The sequence below is a fragment of the Ammospiza nelsoni genome, chromosome 6, assembly GCF_027579445.1.
Source record: "Ammospiza nelsoni isolate bAmmNel1 chromosome 6, bAmmNel1.pri, whole genome shotgun sequence".
Taxonomy (NCBI): Eukaryota; Metazoa; Chordata; class Aves; order Passeriformes; family Passerellidae; genus Ammospiza; species Ammospiza nelsoni.
This window is the reverse complement of record NC_080638.1, coordinates 17,109,900-17,129,926: the sequence shown is the minus strand read 5'-3', so window position 1 is coordinate 17,129,926 and position 20,027 is coordinate 17,109,900. Positions and strand designations below refer to the sequence as shown.

The 20,027-nt window shown below is 42.5% G+C and overlaps 1 protein-coding gene across 1 annotated transcript in view; it reads right to left on the bottom strand.

The window, feature by feature from the left end:
• The window catches only part of OSBPL5 (oxysterol binding protein like 5), a 133,939-nt gene that overhangs the window by 10,409 nt on the left and 103,503 nt on the right, over positions 1 to 20,027 (bottom strand). Inside the window, exons 9-17 of the mRNA XM_059474387.1 lie at positions 17,575 to 17,746; positions 12,235 to 12,454; positions 8,438 to 8,622; positions 6,957 to 7,038; positions 6,237 to 6,335; positions 5,282 to 5,378; positions 3,668 to 3,766; positions 2,387 to 2,484; positions 880 to 969 (exon numbers count right to left, since the gene is read on the bottom strand). Of these exons, the coding sequence (XP_059330370.1) occupies positions 880 to 969; positions 2,387 to 2,484; positions 3,668 to 3,766; positions 5,282 to 5,378; positions 6,237 to 6,335; positions 6,957 to 7,038; positions 8,438 to 8,622; positions 12,235 to 12,454; positions 17,575 to 17,746 (1,142 nt within the window). The remainder of the gene's footprint in view (positions 1 to 879; positions 970 to 2,386; positions 2,485 to 3,667; positions 3,767 to 5,281; positions 5,379 to 6,236; positions 6,336 to 6,956; positions 7,039 to 8,437; positions 8,623 to 12,234; positions 12,455 to 17,574; positions 17,747 to 20,027) is intronic.

Sequence of the window (20,027 nt, the reverse complement as noted above, 5' to 3'; positions counted from 1 at the left end):
TTAAATACCTCTTTTAGATGAGACAAATCTTGTCTCAGAAATGTCAATTTCTACAGACTGGCAAGGGAGCACAGACCAACTGCAATGATGATGTAGATGCTCAAATGTTGCTCAGAGAAATACCCAGATGTCCAGGCCAAAGCCAAGGGTCACTGCTTTTGTTTTAGGTACCAGGAGTTCCAATCAAAATTAGACTACATCATTCACTATGCAACTTTATTCTTGCTGGATTTTGGCTTGAGGCTGGCTCTGAGTGAATCACTTGTGTATACTGAGTGCACAAAGGTGCCGGGTGCTCGGCTGGCTGTTCTGAGCTGACCATAGAGATAATATCCTCACCAAATCGATGCCTCTGTCCCTCAGCTGATGAACAGGGTAGTAATTGTATTCTACATAAAGGTTTGCTGTGAAAATAATGAATTCAAACCCCTCTAAGTTCTTCCCTGAATCCCAGCCTAACTGTGGAAGTACTGAACACTCCAGACAAAAGGCAGCCTCAAGGTCTTTACAATCACACCTCATACACATTATGTCCTGCCATGATGCTTGCCCTAAGCCTCAGACCCTAAATACAGACCCATTGCCTTTGGTGAGGAACCCCCCTACTGTTGCCAGCTTCCTCAGGCTCTGGGAGTGCAGCGCTCCTTTCACTGCAGATGGATGGGACTACTGAAGCGTAAATGAGCTCCACAGGTACCTTCAGAGGTGTGGCCGAGGCTGTGCTCACCAGCATGCCCTGGGGCTGGGGGGAACAGGCAGGACAGGGCCCTCCCAGTGCCCATTCCAGTGCAGGGAGCCTGCCAAGGGCTGCCAGTCCTCCCTGGAACCCTGCAGCCACGGGCTCCTAACCTGCCAGCAACTTTGAATATCAAATGTTACCCAGTGTCCAGTGAGACTCGCCAGCACTTCTTCTCCACATTTAATCTTCCCCGAGATCTGATTAATGCTCGTGCTGCCACCGAAGAAGGGCTGTCAGGGGAGAAGAGAAACAGCAAACGTGTTCAGTCTAGTGAGGACTGGAAGGGAGCCAACAGAGAGATGCAACAGGAGGGAAGGAAAGTGCAACTGGCTGACTTATAGTATTTCTGGGGAAAGGCAGAATGAATTCTAACATGGATTTTGACTGTCTCACATTGTGCCCCCTTCCTTTTGTTTGTAATACCACTGCAGTTGCAGGTAGGGAGATAAGCCTTGAGGTGCATTAACACTCAGGAATGCAAGGTCTCATCTTTATTGGAAATATACTTATTTATTGTCAGCCAGACATCAGGATAAGTGTACATGGACAACTCTTTCCCACTGTACAGAATCACAGCCTTTGCACCCTTGTCCAAAGAAAAGGAGCAGCACTAGTGGGGACTCTTCCTGCTTATGGGACAGCAACAGCAGTGTGGCACTGCTGCTGACATCATGTGTGTCAAGTCTCCAGCGTGAAGAAGCTCTGAACAGCAAAAAAAAACAACAAACCAAAGAAAAAGGGTATTTCCAGAGTCAAGGAAAATAAATAAATAAATCCCAGAACAATGGAAAACTCCACCATCTCCTAGCTGCCAAACACAGGAAATGCCAGTGACAGTGTGAGCCGCTCTTCCATGCACAGAATACACCTCTTCAGACATTTTAGCAAGCACTTTCTGAAAACATTTGTGCAAGCTTTTGTGTGTGTGTGTGTGTGTGTGTGTGTGTTAAATAACAAAATAAACCCAAATTTCACACAACACCCATGGATATAATAATCACATGTATCTTAAACACCAATCTCTGGTACATATTCAAATTAAGAACAAAGTTAAGGGGTTTACCTGCAACTTCTCACAAGTCTACTAAAATAGACAGCTAGGAAATGCTCAAAGCAGAGCATGTAATTACATCATCAGGACTTTTCAGAGACATGTTTGGATGAATCACACTGTTTTCAAGCCAGAAAAGAAGCACCTTAGGCTCTAAAGTGTTTGTAAGTTTGAGATGACACCCAAGTCAGGGAAATATGTCTTCAACCCAGTACACCAGATCTATTGGAAAAATAGGCTTTAAAGACAAGTATGTGCAAATGTCAGGGAAGTACAGGAGCAAGAGTTCTAGTGAGTTTGTACATTCACTAGATTTTGCAAGCAAAACTAATCATTCCTGCTAAAACGGAAGCCACACTGTAAATTGCGAAACTTTCAGAACAAAAGCCAGTAGCCAGAAAAAGTCATGTAAAACTAAGGCTTCCTGGGGTCAGTTTGAGTTGCACAAGGCAAAACCAGCAGCAGGGTGACACCTTCTCTCCAGGCAGGTCCCACTCTGGTGCTCACATTATCAATTATCAATTATCAAACTCTGCCTGGGCACAGGGGCAAGCCTGAGACGCACTCAAAATGGGGCCATTTTTAAGGTATCTTACCTTTAGCTTGAATTCCAGTTCTGCCCTGTGGTTGGTTTTCTCACAGTCAATGGTAACTTTCCCTCCAAGCTCCATTGTCATAGTACCATATAAAAGTCCTGAAAGGAAAAAAAAAAAGAGGCTTAAGAGAGGCCTCAGTGGAAGCAACCTGCTTTCTCAAGTAAACCTGGCTCTTGCTGACACACTGTGAAATTCATCACTTGGCTTAAAGTTTTGAAAAGACAGAACTGGAGTTTCTAGGAAATGGCTGTTTACGATAAGCATGAAGAATCTCCCCGAGTCCATATTCCCCATTTCTAACACCAGCTAGAAAATAGCCTGACTCACAGGTGCACCTGTGACAAGCTGAAAGTGAGACAGAAAAAATAAAGGAAGTTGTGCCCAGCAACCTCATTCATACTTGTGCTTAAACAGACCCAGTCAGTTCTCTCAGGGTGATTGAAGAAGAGAGAAGCTGTAATGGAATCTGGGAGACTAGAGGTCATGAGGGAACTTTTGACACATGTTTACCATTTGCTGAAGGTCTTTTGCAGAAAAAGAAAAATTGGTAAGAAGATGATTTCTGGAAAGGAATACTTCACAGAGATCATGATATTATGAGGTTATTGTTTTCAGGTACCCAGGCCCTTCTAAATATAAACTTAGAAGTCAGTGTGCCAAATTAAAAAATACTCAACCAAAATTGGATTTGATTGCTGATTTTTACTCTGCAGTGAAAATGATGCAGACAGAGCTTCCTGAGGAGCAGTGAATGAGCAGCCATGCCCCAGGCTCAGCACACACTGGCTCTATGAGCAAAGCCTCACCAGCAGCAGCAGCAAGCCTCACTGAGGCAGTTCATACTCTGAGAAGTACAATGATTAGAGTAACAAACAAATAGCAAGAGAACTCAGGAATTTCCTTTATCCTCAAAAAGCTAGAAAATATATCAAGCAATTTCAGTGTTAACATAATAAAAACTTTTTCTCTTAAGAAGCTCAGAAATGTAGTCTTGTTCTTTTCATTTTATCTACAGTGCATATATGCAGTATTTTTCTGTTTCTGCATAGTGTGAAAGCTAACATTGATGGGCCTAATTCTCTCCTGGGCTGTGCACAGGTAAACCAGAAAGACTTCAGTGAGGATTACTGAAGGTCTGCTGAGTGCTGTGACTCATGGGGGGCTCTCTGGAGTTACCAGGCCCTGCGCTGTCAGCTGCTTGAGAGGGGAGAGCCAGTGCAAAGCTAGTCAGCAAGACACCATTTTGTGACTCTGCTTCCTATTTGAAGAGTCATACCTTACCTTTACAGTGGGCATATGGCATAGTGATTATATACTCTTCCCCTCTGCTTAGAAACATAAGCTTTGCTTTCCCATCCAACAATGCAGAAAGTGAGTTGCCTAGAATTTAAAAAAACACACATTAAAAAGTCATGTTATACTTTGCCTCTCCTCCTACTTTAGAAAAAGCATTTCCATTCAAATGCAGGTCACTAGTGAAAGAAGAGATGAAATTCTCAAAATTTAGGACCCTGCAAATCATGCACAGCTGGAGGCAGGCAGTTCTAACAAACTGCAGCTCTTACTTGCTCTGGCATTTAGCCCCTCTTGGAGAAAGAGCAGCAGATTTAACAGGTCATTAGTGGGAGCTTAGAACTTTCTTAGGTCCTCCAGTTCTCACAATTTTTCTGATTGTGGATTGTAGGTGTAGAAGAAGGGACTACAAGTAACCTTGCCCTAATAAGTTGTACTAATGTTGTACAAATTACCAAAGTTTAACTAATTACCAAAGAAGAACAAAAGTTGTACTAATTACCAAAGAAGAACAGCCTTGCCCTTAATGAGTTGTAGCTGTGACTAACAAAGCTAAGTGTGAAGAAAGAACTGAGTTGGCCCGTCAGGGGGAATCCTTGAGGAAGAAGGCCTAGAGGAAGAAGACCTTGAGGAGATAGAGGAGCCCTGAGGAAGAACAAAACAAGGAAGAGAGCTGCTGCTACAAAAGATCTGATGTGAGGTCAGTCTGGGTCTGACAGAGTTAGAGGCTGCTGTTGGAGACTGCAGTCACATTCAAGCTCGGTAAAAGCCTGCAGTCAGAGGCAGCAAGGAAATACTTGCAGTCATGTTGCAGCAGGAATAGCCACCAGTCTGTCAGAGAAGCCAACAGCAGGAACTTGCTGCAGTCAGAGTCAGGATGGCTAAGTTATAAAAAAGAATAAACCAGGACCCTTTTCACATTTTCAAAGATGAGTCAGTGTCTTGGCTCATTTCTACCCCAACGAGAGGTCTGCTGCAACAGGGGATGATCCCAAATAAAAAATGAAATTGCCAGAAGGACAGCAAAGACTATCTTAAAGTGTTTTGGCAAACACACTCAGCAGAGGACAGTAATTACGAAATGTTTGTCTAAACAAAAAACTGATTTCAAACAGGAACAGTGTTTCAGAGCCTGGAGTTGTGCTGTTTCCATTGATATTAAATGACTGGAGGACATTTTGAAGGTCTGGGCTTCAACCCCACAGGACTCTGGGAGCCAGATAAAGGTTCAAATCTATTCAGAGAATTTTGTGTTTGTTGCCTGAGTGCCAGAGAGCTGAAATGTAACTCATCCATGAGCACATACCAAGTGCATACTGACAATCCCATCTATTATTGTCAGCCTTTGCCTTCTGAAAAACAGATTTTTAAAGCTCTCAATCTTTCTCTCTGTTTTTTATTTCTTTTAACATCAGAGTGGTGTCACACTGAAATGGTGGAAATGGGGAAGGAGAGCCAAGTCAAGGACTTAGGCTATCCTGGTGATAGAATTGTCAACCATTTCTTAGTTCTTAACTCTCAATACACTCAGGGATGATGGAAAAACAAACCAAAACTGATGCCACAACATTACCTGGAGGAGGCCTAGACTTAATGCCTTACCATAAAACTTGGACCTAGCTAGAATGCTGCCAGAAATGCAGAATCCATCCTTCCTATTGCTGACGTGAAAAGCTGACACTGGTGGGTGATGGGACACCTAGGACAAAAGCAGGCAGGGGTCATTTAGAGCAGTGTGCACAGGCCAAGCAGAGGGAGGGTGCAAAATAAAGGGGGAACACAGTACATGACACCATTATTATGTATGAGAGCATTATACATCTAATCCTTCTCCCCCACCCTGTATTTTCTTGAACTTGTGCACATAAGATGACTTTCAGGCAATAGGTAAAGTGTAAGGTTTTCAAGACAATAAATGAACAGTGCAGAACCTCAGTGCAGCATTTGAATAACCTCCGTGAAATGCATGCAGTGATTGAAATAAAAATTTTAACAAAGCTAAAATTATCTAATCAAATAGGGGAAAAATACGTGTGAAACTGGGGAGTCTCTTTACCAAAGACCACACAGTTCTCAGATTCCTTTATTAATATGATAAATCTCAAACTACACTTTGTTAGGCCAGTTAACTTATGAGCTCTGCCCTTCATTTAATCACAAAGACATAGAGACAAGTCCTCAATTTACTCCTATTAAAATAATAATAAAAAGTTTAGAAATAAAAAGATGGAAGGATTTGGTTGTGTGTTTTATGCCCCTTTTGACAGAGGCAATACAACCCCCATTTTATTAACAATAAGAAAACAGTAGGGTAGAATCCCATTGAAGAAGCTGATGTTATATATGGAAGACCTGCTGTTATGGTCTTGAGTGCCTACCAAGCCTCACATAATTTCTGTAAATCTGCAAAGGAAAAAGATCAGCTGCCAGTTTACCCCAGGTTCTGCTCTGCCTGTTTACACAGAGCTCCTAGGGTGAGAGGAGTAGTGTGTTTCTGTGCATGGAGGTGCAAGCAGGTTGGTGGTGGCAACAGTTGAGCATCCAAACAATAACTCACCTGTTCTGCTATGTAAAATGTGTGACTGTTCGTCTGGGGGTGAAACCAACAGCAGCGAAATGTCTCTCCCAGAATAGGGTTGTATGGCTTTTTTATTCCCTGAAAAACCAAGTAATCAAAACCTGCTACAAATGAAGATTTGCAATCCAATGCTACAGATGGCCACAAAACAACACAGTAATTTTTTTCTTGGATGCTTTACACAAAGTCAATCACAAGAATAAAAACTGAAGAACTAGTTACATATCTATCTAATCTAATCTCTTCATCCCAGCCATGGATTAATCTGTTATTCTCACCATTTTAATATTTAATACTGCCCAATCAAAGATGATCAAACTTTATTATTGTTGCTACTATACACTGCAAGGGCACACTGATGCGGGAACATGGCACAGTGGTACTAATTGGCCAGAAAAGAGAAAAGAAGACCTGCTTTCAGCAAAGGGGAAAACCTTGCATCCCAGGGCATGTTACTTGTTGATTACTAGTTTTACTTTCTAACTGTGCAGTGCAAAGGCTCTGGGGTTGATTGTCACTATTTTGCATTCACTGTCTACTCAGAAACCAAATGCAACCCCAGTTTTAAAAGTAATGGTCAAAGTCTTCTGAGCAGTAAAAGAGGTAAAGTCTCAAAAGAGAGGCAACAGAGAAATTAAATAAAACCACAGCAGAAGGTTTCAATGCCCATTACAACCCCAATTTCATATCTCATTTTACCTTTGGCTTCTTATAGAAGCCAGACAGATACCACCTCAGAACTTGCTTCATCCGGGTGTATGGATCATCCTCAAGGACAGCCCTGCAGAATGGAATAGAACATAAAATGTTCTTTATACTGGTCACACATACCATTAGCTTCTTACAGTATAATAACATCAATTTAAATCTATTTCCCCACAACTAAAGAGAAGTAACTTCTGTTCTGCTGCCAATGAAAAAGGTATCTCCCAGCAGAAATATCTATTTTTTAGTAATGTATGTCATACAACACAATTATTAAAAAGTGGCACCACTTGTCCCACATTTCTGCAAACAGACCAATAAAATTTCTGGAGTGTATCAGGTTTGATTGGATATTGGAGTAGGTTAATGTCCTTCCACTTACACTAGCACTGAGTCACAGCTAGCAGAACAGTGTGAGTCATAAAAGTAAACCTATCCCATCAAGATCAAAAACTGGCTTTTTTTGTCTCTTTTTCTTTGCTTTCCTCTTTCATAAAAGATTTTTAAAGCTGATGTGCTCCATGAGCTCTACCAGTACTTTGAGATTTCATACAATACTTCAGGTTGGAAGGGACTCCGAAAAGTCATCTCAGCCAGCACCTCCAAACAATGCTCAAAGATGAAGCAGGAAGTAAACCAAACCAAAGACATTCCTGGTATTTCCAACCATTCAGTCAGATTTAAAAATCAGCTTGGGTAAATTATTGCAAAATTCATTTAGAAGGATCACCCGAACCACAAATTAAACAATTTTTAATCAAAACCTCCAAACCTCTTGAAGTCTTCTTACATATCAGCACTGAGGAGAACTATTTCTTTAACTTCAGATGGTACATATACCACAAACAAGGCTTGAAAATACCATGATTCTGTAATTACCCAGAGAAAGTGGAATAAAAATGAGTAACTAGTGCTGCTATTAGAATATTGCACATCTTGGTTTTATAGTCCACTAAGTATATCTCATTTAGAAGGCAGGTCCTATCTGGAAGCAGAACATTTCCTATTTTCTACTGTGTTGCTCCCAGCAGGCCTCTATCATCAATGGTTTTAAAAGATGTTTCTTATTTATTTTTTAACCATGATAATTATATTGCTTCGGGGAACAGAAGTGCTTGACAATTTTGGTTGCTCCATCCTATCCCCCCATTCGTGTATGTACACGAGCACACCAGGAGGTGGCACAGCTCTGTTGTGCAAAACTCCAAGGCATCGGCTGAATTCCCACCAGCTCCAGCCAACAGTGCCAAACACATCCATATGCAAAGGAGGGTTTGTCTGGTGTTTAACTTTTCCCTCCTTGTCCCTCACTGGCAGCATTTTTTTATCTATAAAAAGTCACTGAGCTGGTGCCTGGCTTGATCTGTGCTGAAGCCAGTGACCTCAGTACTATCTGGGAGCTTTCTGGCACACACAGAGACATGTTCCCAAGTACAGGAGAAGTGCCCAGGTCAGGCCCAGCCTGTGCTGCTTACTGGGAGAGCAGGTCAGCATGGTAGTAGTAGTCGGAGAGCTTGTTCAGGAAGGAGCGCGGCTCCAGGATGAAGGTGGGCAGCACCACCCGCGACAGGTCCATGCCAGGCCGCAGCTGCTTCAGCAGGATCCACATCAGGCTCTTGTTCTCCTCAGAGACAGTTTCTGTCTGAGATGACTCCCCTGTCTGCAGAGGCAAAGGGAACTTCAGGGCAGGCACAGAAAAACCATTCCCTGTGGGTACATTTCTCCAGGGTCCAAGCTGAGCCACGCACACCAGGCCCTGGCACAAGGGTGACTGCTCACCTACACCACTGCAGAGAGACATCAGCCATGCCTCAGTAGAAATGAGCCCCCAAAGCAATCACGTGAGTGGAGCAGAAAGCCCTGGGTGCCTGGGAAGGCTGGCACGAGGCAGGGAGCACAGCTCTGCTGTGCTCCATCCTGAGGCACTGCCTCCCCCAGGGCTGCCAGGGGCCAGCATGGAGCACCATTAGCCAAGGGCACTCTGCACTGCAGGCCCTCAGGAGGGGTGGACATGCCCAGAGCTGTCACAGCATCCCTGCGGCCTGGGGGATGCACAGAGGCAGCTCAGTCCCATTCTCCATAAACAAGAGATTATAGGATTCACTAGGATAGATGTAGAAAAATGTAGGCAGTAAACAAGTAATCAACAGAGAAAATAAGCAGTCCTGTAACTTCCAGACAAGGCAAACTGTCAATATGGCAAGGGCCCCACTACCAGGTGAGAGGCACAAAAACTCCAGCACCTGCCAGTGCTGCTTAGAGCCCTTTGCAGCAGAAGTGAAGGTAAAAAAAGCCAGGGGTTATGCTGTGCTTTCAGTCCTGTGTAGTTCCTATGCATTCAATGGGTCTATGAGATGTGCAACATGCCTTTCACACCACTAGAGAAGGTAAATTAAATTTTCAAACAAAATTCCATTTTAGTGAACACTAGGCATCATAATTTAACAGTGAAAGAGAATACTTGAGCTTTCTACTGATTTTAGGCAAGAGATTTCTATGAGAAAAAGGGCACAGATTTACTTTTGGAATGGACTTTGGTTTGGGAGAGGGGATAGCACAGCACAACAGGAGTTTCAGGTGGTATAAATCAATAAACATTCTTTTTCACCACCTGAGCATTGCCTCCATGTTGCCTCCCAATCAGCCCTACAGTCACAGCAAGTTCACCAGTCCTACAGGGCTTGCAGGCTGAGGGAATTTCAAACTGAGGAACAGCAAAGCTCTACAACTCTGCTGCTTTTCAATTTTTGTACACTTCTTCTTTTGACAGTCTGATGCAATGCACACCTTGCACCTCCAAGGAGAAATGGAATACCACAGCATCACCTAGGGCTCACAATGCAGAGGTCTGTCAGAACTCTCATTATTTATCCAGGTTCTCAAGTGTGCATCTACTGCCAATATAAATTAATGCCATGTTGAAATTGCTGGACAAAGTGTTACTTACAATGAATCACTGCACACAAGATGGACATAAATAGAAAGAGAAAAAGGTATAGGAAGATGTGAACAACCTCAAATAATAACCCTTTTTAGAACTTGTTTAAACTACAAGCCTGGAAAAAATGTTTTTTTTTTTTTTTCTGCTATCAATCTACCTATCAAAGTGCCTATATTGTGTTCTAGACCAACTTTTGCAATCTCAAAGTTCTTCTGACACCTGTCTCTGCCCTTCACATTCCATCTGCAAACAAGTCAAAACTGCAAAATGCACAAACACCTTTCAAGAGTCTAATGAGGCACCTACCCACGTGCACACCTTTAAAATGAGCCTCACAGCCAAGCTGAAAATGCAACAGTGCCAGCCTGTGACCTTTGTGCTGCCACACCCGAACTGCACACACAGGCTGAGGGCAGTTCCAGTTTAAGATGATGACTGACCTGACTTCTGGCACATGTTTACCTTGCTACATCTCCACCCAGGGGAGTTACATCATTGCACAAAACCCATTTTTCTCTACATTCCTTTCATCAGTGAGTTCAGACTCAAAAACGAGTCCTACCTGCATGGCCCAGGTGATGACAGCCCCACCTCCTGAAGAAATCTTACAAAACACTCATGGGCCAAGGCCACATGGCAATTCTTTTTGGAAGCCCGCTGGATGCTACCTGTGCCTGAGCAGACACACTACAGAGAGACTTATTTAATGCCACACAAAGTGTCACTCTCCAACAGAAATGCAATCTTTTCCACTTGGTTTGTATTGCATTTTTTTCTTATTTTAATGTAAAACTGCAGAGATCTCTCTCTTTCTCTCACACACCCACATATACACATCAGTGTAGCATGTAATATTTGTTCAAACACTAAAATATCAGCCTGCACTACCACCACTTCTAGGGCAGTTTGTCATGTGAAGAAAGGTCATTTTAGAATAAGCAGCTGACAGAAATTGTTTGCTTTCATTTTGCTGCTGTGTAGTTACTCATCGCTATTCAAAATTTCCTGTTTGAACCCTGTTGCTATTTGTCTGCAAGAGGATTTGAGGGGAAAAAAACGCACTGAAGAGAAGCTAGGTGTAATTAGGGTATATTTGACTATATATTTTTTGTCAATATTACTACTACACTTTCAGGAGAACATTGAAAGAAAAGTGTAAGAGGCTGGTGAAGGGTCTGGAGCACGAGTTCTGTAAGGAGCAGCTGAGGGAACTTGGGTGGTTTAGCCCGAAGAAAACAAGGCTGAGGGAAGATTTTATCACTCTCTAGAACTACCTGAAAGGAGGTTGCTGAGAGGTGAGTGTTGGTGTCTTCTCGAGGTAACAAGTGATAGGAGAAGATGTGGCCTCAAGCTATGTCAGGGCAACTTTAGATTGGATATTAGCAAAACTTTTTCACTAAAAGGATTGTCTAGCATTGGAACAGGCCTGGAACAGATGGTGATGGAGCCACCATCCCTGGAGGCACTTAAAAGCCATGTAGATGTGGTGCTAAGGGACATGGTTTAGCAGTGGACTTGGCAGTGCTGAGTTAATAACTGGACTTGGTCTTAAGGATCTTTTCCAATGTAAATTGTTCTACAATTCTGTGACTCTAAGAAAAACCCAGCTTCCCAGCAGTGTGTTTCTTTGATGCACCAACAGGACCTCAGCTTCCTTGTTCAAAGCAGCAGGCAACCAAGGGCTCAGAGCAGAGCTCCTCTGCTGCCTGCTCAGACAGATTCTCACACAGCACACTTGGCTGCCCCAGCTCTCTACCACTGCCTTCCTCAGAGGTGTCACAGTGACATCAGCTAGCAAGGCTCTTATGTGGAACAGAAATGCATCCTCCTGCTGTTAAATGTCATGAGAAATGGCTTTCATATAAGCAACTGGCATTTAGCAATCAAGTGGCTCAAATGCTCCATTCAGACACAAAAAATAGGATGTTCCATGCATAATAAAAAAAGGCAAGTGTCATATTTTGTATCACACAAGGACTGAGTGCCCTAATTGGCCAGGACACATGCCCAGGATAATAATCCCCCCTCCTGCTGGCTCCATGAATGTGCCAATGCTGTGCAGATCTTTAATGCAATAACTGGTTAAAGCAATCGCTCATGCTGGAAACACACCAAAGCACAGTAGCAGAGCTGCTGTTCATAATGCAGAATTATTAAAGCACATAACACCATGTAATTTAGCAGAAAACTGTGCTTTGCTTTTTCTGTTAAACACCAGAACTCATAAAGTTGGCTGTTACCTGCCATACAGCTAAAAGGCTGAAGGACAAATATTATAAACAGATACATTTTAACAAGAACAGGCAGCAATCAAGATTTTTGTTTTCTTACCTCCCCAAATTCTTCATAGACTTGTTCAATATAAGTGGTCCCCTTCCTCCCTGGAGAGAGCTCTCCCTGGATTTCTGACTGATCACTCTCACTTTCATTAGTCTTGCGGCTGTTCTCCTGTGCTTCATTCTCTGACTCCTCTGCGTTGTCTCTCTCAGACTTGTCCGAAAAAGCATCGTTCTCCAAGTGGTGGTTGTTCTCCAGGGTTGATTCATTCAACCTGCAACACACAGCTCATTACTTGCTTCAGTTTGATTTACAAAGCCACATTGCTTAAGGCTTTTAAAACACAGTAAAAACACTCCCAGGACTAACTAGGCTGTGCAGACCAAGACAGTCTCAGACACTGATTTCCTGAATAACAAAGGTTTTATCACAGAAAAATGAGGGATTTTCCATCATAATTTTTCCCTCCAAACTGCACTTTTCAAAAGGTGCCAGCTCCATTTACCTATCCTTACACAGCTCTGCTGCTGGCTGTGGATGGGAGCCCACAGACCAGAGGGATACAGAGCAAGTGCACTCCTACAACTCTACACTGCTGATAAAAGAACTGAAGTATCCATCAGGAGAGATTTTCCTCTTTACAGAAGTCAGTGGATTGCAGCATATACAAGAAATATGACGTTACGAGATACATTTTCTTTTCAGTGCTATTGCTATTTTATTTCAACAGAGGGTGGTACTATGTCAGCCCTACACTAGAAAAGACAAATTAAAAACTAATAGAAGCAAGTGTTTTCTCACATTCATACCCCTCCTTCATCCATTCCTTCCTCTGGGGGAATGTGCTTCCCCCAGATGATGCTGTGTGGAAGAACAGAGTTTAGAGCATGGAGTGGACAACTGCATGTGAGAAGAACTCCCAAATTATAACAGCATCTAAGGGAAAGCATGGAAGGTGTAACAAGTATCATGCCCAGTGATCCAGACTTCAGAGAATGCAAAAAATTCTCTCTCAAGTAACCTATAGCATCTCCACTTGAAAAAGCAGATGTAGTTCATATGACAGATGCCAAACCTGATTGCACAGGCCAGAGGTCAGGTGCTGAAAAGTATTCACTAAATGCACTTTTTTCAAGTGGTATCTATCATGGGAAACAGTTTTCCTTATTCATACATGTCTGCAGACACATTACCTCTTCCATGGCCTGGCCTAACTCCTATTTGCTGAGCTTCTCAGCTGGTCCTTCCTCTGAAAATATCTTAACTGAGACCTCATGAAAAATTGCTCTTGAATAGAGCAGTAAAACAAAAGATTTCCAACTATACAAAGGGTTTCAGAGGATCTAAACAGGCCCTGGATTCTGAAGAGTTTTGTAACTTCCTGTAGACTGTCTTCCTCTCCAAGATTTCTCAGTACATGGGAATGTTCCATCAAGCATCAAGCTTCTCTATGATGGGCATTTTCTCAGGCCAATCTGGCCATGTTTCAATTTTCACTAAGAATGAATGCTGAAAGTTTCCACCTTTGCTCTTTTCCCCACTCTTGTTAATTTCTATTTTAAAAAGATAATTAGGCATTGCTAGGTAGAGCCCTATTAAATTAAAAAGAAAAAAAGCAACAAAAGAATCAAAACTCAGAACTGGCATCAGCTTTTCAGAAGATCTCAACTTCCAACTATGCACTGAAATAAACTCATGATTTTTAACTTGCCAAGCAAGCCACATTGTGACAGTCACAGCTCAGTTTCTGGCAGAGCCCAGTTTCTAGAGTTCTTTTGGAAGTGTCATCTTACAGCTTTCTGTGCCTTTAGAAAATCTTTCTTTTAGTTCCTTTTGCAAATATATGTATGTCTGCATACATATACATATAGACAGTGTTTATATATACAAATCACAAGGTTTTTTAATTGACAGTTGCACTGTATAATAAAACTAAGATCATTAATCACAGTCAATGACCAGCACTAATAATTTTCTATCAGACATTATGTGTCTTTATTGTTCTAGTGCCAGGATATTAGTTCTTTTTTTTTTAGCCAGCAGGCAGCAAATGTAATGAGTGATAACCAAATACACTGGAGACACAGATTACACACACATGAATTTAAAATAATAAAGCAGAAGAAAGATGAGGAGAGAGCTGTCTAGAGATATTATCCCATGATTTCTCACCACAGTTGTTTCCTGGATGGTATATTCATGAAATTATTTGGTTTTGATCATTTAAATACCTAATTTAGTTCTTAATTTTTCAATGATCAGGTAAACATGTGAGTGCTGTCTGTGGTTGCTTTGCTCCCTACACCTAGTGAAAATCTTCTCCATGGGGGAAAAATACTTGAAAGAATAGTTCATTATAAAGCTTTTAGTTCATGCTGAGATGCAGCACTTGTTTCTATTTCACATTTGTAAGAAGAGCAAGTTTTCCAGTGTCACCTGCCTCACATTTGGGAAGTATTTGAAGTTTAATGGAGTAAATTACTCTTTTCTTAGTTTTCTCTCACCACCACCACCCACCACCCTAGTATTTTTTAAGGATTTCAGATTTAGTCCAAGAGGGAAATCAAATTCATATCAAATTCCACTGAGCTGTGCACTGATTACCCACCACCACAAACCAGGCAAGACTTAATACATCCAGAGCCATGGAGCCACTCTGGGGAGCCAAAGGGAAAACAGATGCTTCTCATTCTGAGGATCAAATATGAGATGCTGAAGTGCACCCAGGTTCTTTCTCCAAAGAGAATCACCACTGAATATGTGTGATATGCTAAAAACAAATGCCATGCCACGAGCTTGGCCAATCAATCAATGAAAAGACTTCCCAGGAGCTTCCAACGAGATTTGGACCAGAATCCAAAAGCTGGGAGGGGGGGGGGGAAATGACTATGCTAAAATTCAGCACTGGATTTCCACCATGAACATGGGTAACCTGGCACATTTCATGGCTAATTTACTGTTTCAGCATACTAGAGTTCTCTTCCAGCAGTGCTTTATTCTGTAAGTGGCATTCCTGGAAACATCAATTGGTGACCAGGACTTCTTTGGGTTTGATACTGCTCTTCTACACAAAGTAAATAAAAAAACTTAGGCTTTTGCAAACAAGTAACCAGCCAGACTCCTGGGGCTGCTGGAGATGAGGTATGGAAGCCACAAGAAATACAACTTCATATTAAAAAGAAGAGTGCCTGGTGCCCTAAAAGTCTCCTGTCTAAAATCACTGATTTACACAGTACTTAAGCCTTTGATTCACTCACACAGTTCTCTCTCTCATTTTTATATGTTACTAAAGACGTGGATTTTGAAATCACTGTATAATCTTGATTTGTTTCCCAGCAGGAAAGGAGCAAAGCAGCCAGCAGACAAATGCAACTTTGGCTCAACAGAAAATCTGCTTTTGCCAGCTCCCAAGGGGGTTTTGTTCTCCCCATAATATCCATCATCTTCCCTTTCTTTTTCTGTTCTTGACAGAGTAGTTTGGCTAATTTGAACATAGAGTTAAATGTAATTAACTGGCCCCCTAACAACTGCATGCCAATTTAATTGGTAAGATTCCCTGTAGGGAAAGCATTTAATTAGAATGATTGAATCCCTGCGAGGAAACCACTGTCACTGGCAAACCAAAACCACTTTGCTCAGCACTTGCACAGTTTGGGTTTTGCATTCTCCCTTATTTAAATGTTCTTCATTCCTTCAGGGATGACAGCAAGTCATCCTCCTGTCCTGCAACCCTCAAACTCCCCTGGGCTTTAAGCACTGGGGAGTTTGGCTACACATTCCTAACAGAGGTAGGACTCAGAAAGGAGGGGGTACTGTCCAGATGTCACATGCTGAATGCCCAGCTTGAACCAGACTCAGCTAAAATTTGAGACTGTAAGAAATATCTGATTGCAACTGTGGGTACTCTGTCCTGCTGAGAACTCTGCCATGTGTGTTGCTACTTCTGAGTCCCATATTTCAAGGGGGCTTTTAATGTTGGACAACTAAGAGGTGAAATAGAGGCATCACTTAAGCAGCATTCACATATCACATTCTGAAGAAATACTTTTACTACAGTTTTAACCTTATCTTCTGTATCAGCTTACAGTAGCCAAGGGTTTGCCCAAATATTCTGAGTGCCACAGGCTCCATTTTAATATGATGTATATTTCTGTACACACATCCATCAGCCAAAAAACAAGTCTACTGCATTCTTGAATTCATTATCCCAGTGAGCACAGAGACTTCCAGACATAAGGAAAGTATTATGAAAGAAACCCATGAGCACAAGTACTAGGGCACATGATGTAGTAAGATATTAGATTTCCTTTTCTTCTCCCACTGCTTTTCAGTAAAGCTCTCTTTAAACTCTAGGTAAAAACCTGAACAGCAGCAGGACTGGAGAACACATGCTGGGATTACCAGAACCTATCAGGTCAAAGGGCAGACTGAAATGATGCCACCCCTTAGATCCCATGGGGCCAGAGGTACCTAAACACTCTGAAGAGGACTCAGACCCCTGCTGTTGTCATGAATGTGACCAAGAAAACCTTTTAAGGGTGAGGTCCTGCTCTGCAAGCCATCATCTTTGCAGACTGCAAGAATTGCTACCCTAGAAACTGCATAACTGATGGTGCATTGCTGTGAGCTCTGAAAGTCAAATTCCAATCAGCAGAACTAGAAATAGACACGTCCTCTCCCAGTTCTCACTCCAAAGGCCAAATGTCTATACCAGGAGGATTCTTGAAGTTGCTTATTCAGCTATAAGCAACAGAAAGGCCTGGGGCTTTTCAATGTGTACAGAGCTTTGATGTTCTAAAACGCTGCAGTAATACCAGGAATATTAATAGAAAGAAGGCTGTGGGGACTTCTTTCCCCTTACGTAAAAATTTATCTGATTCATCGAGGAAGAAATTGGACACCCCTCAAAACCCATGCAGAGAGAGAAAGTAATTATAAATCTAAGGATGTAGTGTGGGCACTCTGCTGACTATAACACAGTATTACTAGGGAAGAGTACACATTATTAAAAAATAGATCAGACTCAGAGCCATATGTGCTTGCAACACACAGACATTGTTAGTGACTGTGTCTGTGTAACTACAGCAGCTAGATTCTGCAATCTTTACTCAAGCAAGCCATTTTTCATGCTGGCATCCCCAGACACCATTTTGGCCCAAGCAGGGGACAGAAGAAAGTTGTTTATGTACAAACAAACACAGCTGGGATTTCCCCCAGCCCATGTGTTCAAGCATTAGGTGGCAGTACCCAGCCCATGTATTAGTGAGGATGCAGCAGCAGAACACACAGGCTGGTTTTTAAACAGATTTCCTCAGTGGACTCTGGCTAGATTACACTCAAGTTTGAGCCATGTGCCACCCCTCTGTGCATTAAGAAGTAACAGCCCCATCTTACTGAAAGAACTCCTGGTCTGACATAGCACTGGTGTGCAAGAGGTGGTTGAGCCCTGCATGTGCAGAATCACTGGAGCAGTTCACGTCTCCATCCTTCCCCTGCTTGGAGGCACCGAGCCTGAAGAGGCTGGAGCAACGCAGGGCAAGCTCCAGAGCATCCAGCCAGCATCGGCCTGTGAAAACAAAAGGAATTATTTAAGCACAGCAGAGTAAATTACACAATTCATGCACTGCTTCTCAAAAGCTTCTTGCCTGGGAGTAAAGCTCATCATCATTGTAATTCAGGAAGTCACTGGGTACAATATATTTTTCATACATATGATCCCTAGGTTATCTTGCCAGGAATGGTGTGTTTTAGCAGCTGCACAAGTAACACATCTGCATGGGTGATACAGTGGGAAGCTCACCCCAACTCCCTCTTCCCTAATAACATCCCCTTCTCCCACAACTTGTTCACATCCCATTGCCCCTTTCTGATTTAGTCTGAGATGCAAGAAATCTGTGTGGGTATGGTGCTTCCGGAACACCCAGCATCTCATGCCTGCAAGTAATACACTCCCCAGAACACATTCACCCCTTGGCATCCCCACCTCATGCTCTTCCCAATGGTAGGGAGATACCAGGGCAGTGAGCTGTGTGGGAGAGAACCCTGCTTACCCTGGGATCACTGAACCACAGCCTGCTCAGAGGTCCCATGATGGCTGCAGTGCTGCACCACCATTCCAATCAAGATCCAGGATGGTCAATATGTGACAGAGTAATTGAAACTAGAGAAAGTTGTCAGGCTGTTCATTTTCCCTCTTTTTCTGTATTTTAAATTTATTTTTCCATTCCTTCTCTCTGCCTGGTCCATCAGATAATGTCTGTGGGGCATCATTGTTTCTTATCTTGCTGCAAAAAAATCTTTACCTGAAGGGTCCATTTTGGAGAAATTGTAAGCATGGCACAGAGTCAAGACAAACTGCAGCTCCTATGCACAGCCACACTGGATTTCCCTATGGCCTGCACAGGTCCCACAGACAGACAGCAAATGAAAAGCACAGGAATCCAAGCTGCCCCTTGGCTCCTTTTGCAATGATCCATACAAGGCTACAAAGCTGTGTGTTGAAGCCCAACCACCACAGTGCTGGAGCTGCTGTACTCCTGGAAGCACCTGAAAATAGCCTGCTTCTGTAGTGCAGTCATTAATGAGGCCAGGACACCTGCAAATTAGCTGAACATTCGAGAATTGAAGTATCAAGGGAGTTATCCTCTAATTTCAAGCTTGTAAAACAGAGCTCTTCATTACACTTCTCAGAATACATTTCACAATAATTAGAAGAGTGATTGAGAGGCAGTGAAGGAAACAAAGAATTGTTCTCTAGCAATGGCAAGTGCTGCAAACAGGGTTTCCCTGGATCGCATTCATTCCTGGTCCCATTTGGCAAAATTTTCATTAAATTCTTTTCTATCACACAGCATCAAGCACATGCATAAATCTCACTGGGATCCTGCTGCTCTCCTGGGCAGAATTCCCATCAACTTCATAATTACCAAAATTTGGCTCTATAAGACAAATGACACCTTAAAAAAATCTAGAACATGCATATAAAGAAATATTTACAAATTTGAGTGGCTTTCAATGCCTGCTTCGATACAAAGCTGCAACCAGTAAAATAAAAACATGTCAAATCTTTGAAGAATTGCACTTGAACATTTAGCCATGAACACTGTAGAGCCCCATTCATATATTCAAATTTTATGCAATAAATTCCTGCAGCATCAGCTTATGATTTAATAATGACAATACAAATAATGTTTAATAAAAGATTAGAAAGGTTGAATGCTGTTGGAATTGATTTCACACTATTTTGTATTTAACAAATACTCTTGCATTAAGGCTTTAGAGGCAGAGATTTATGCCATTCTCTCTATGTGGAGGATTTGCATGGATAACCCATTAGAGTAAATGGCTGCACTGAGCACAAATCCACCTCCTCCCACATATTCCTTGTCCCCCAAACCCACCACTATGCAAATCTGTTTCAGGCTGTGCCTTACAAGGGAGCACACTCCTGCTCAGGCTCCCTGACTTGACTCTCCTCTGCTTTTAAAATTGCTTTTCTTTTCCAGTTCCGCAGAGTGAGAACTCTGTGATTTGACATTTGGAAATGCTGCATATGTCAAGATATTTTTGTATTAAATAGGCTGTTAAAATCAGATGCTTTGACAGGTAGGTTGATTTGTAGCAGCATGAGCCCTTTGAGGCAGCACCAAGGTCATCTCAGTGCTCTGCAGCTCCCAGGTATGCTCATTATCCTGTGATGGCTGAGGCAAGGGTGGCCCCAAGTCTCCCTCAGACATCCCCCTCCCTAGGGATGGAGACAGAGCAGCCCATGCTGGCCATGGCCCATGGGCAGCTCTTTTACCCCCACCACACTGCCACAGGGGCTCACTGGTGCTGCCATGACCTTA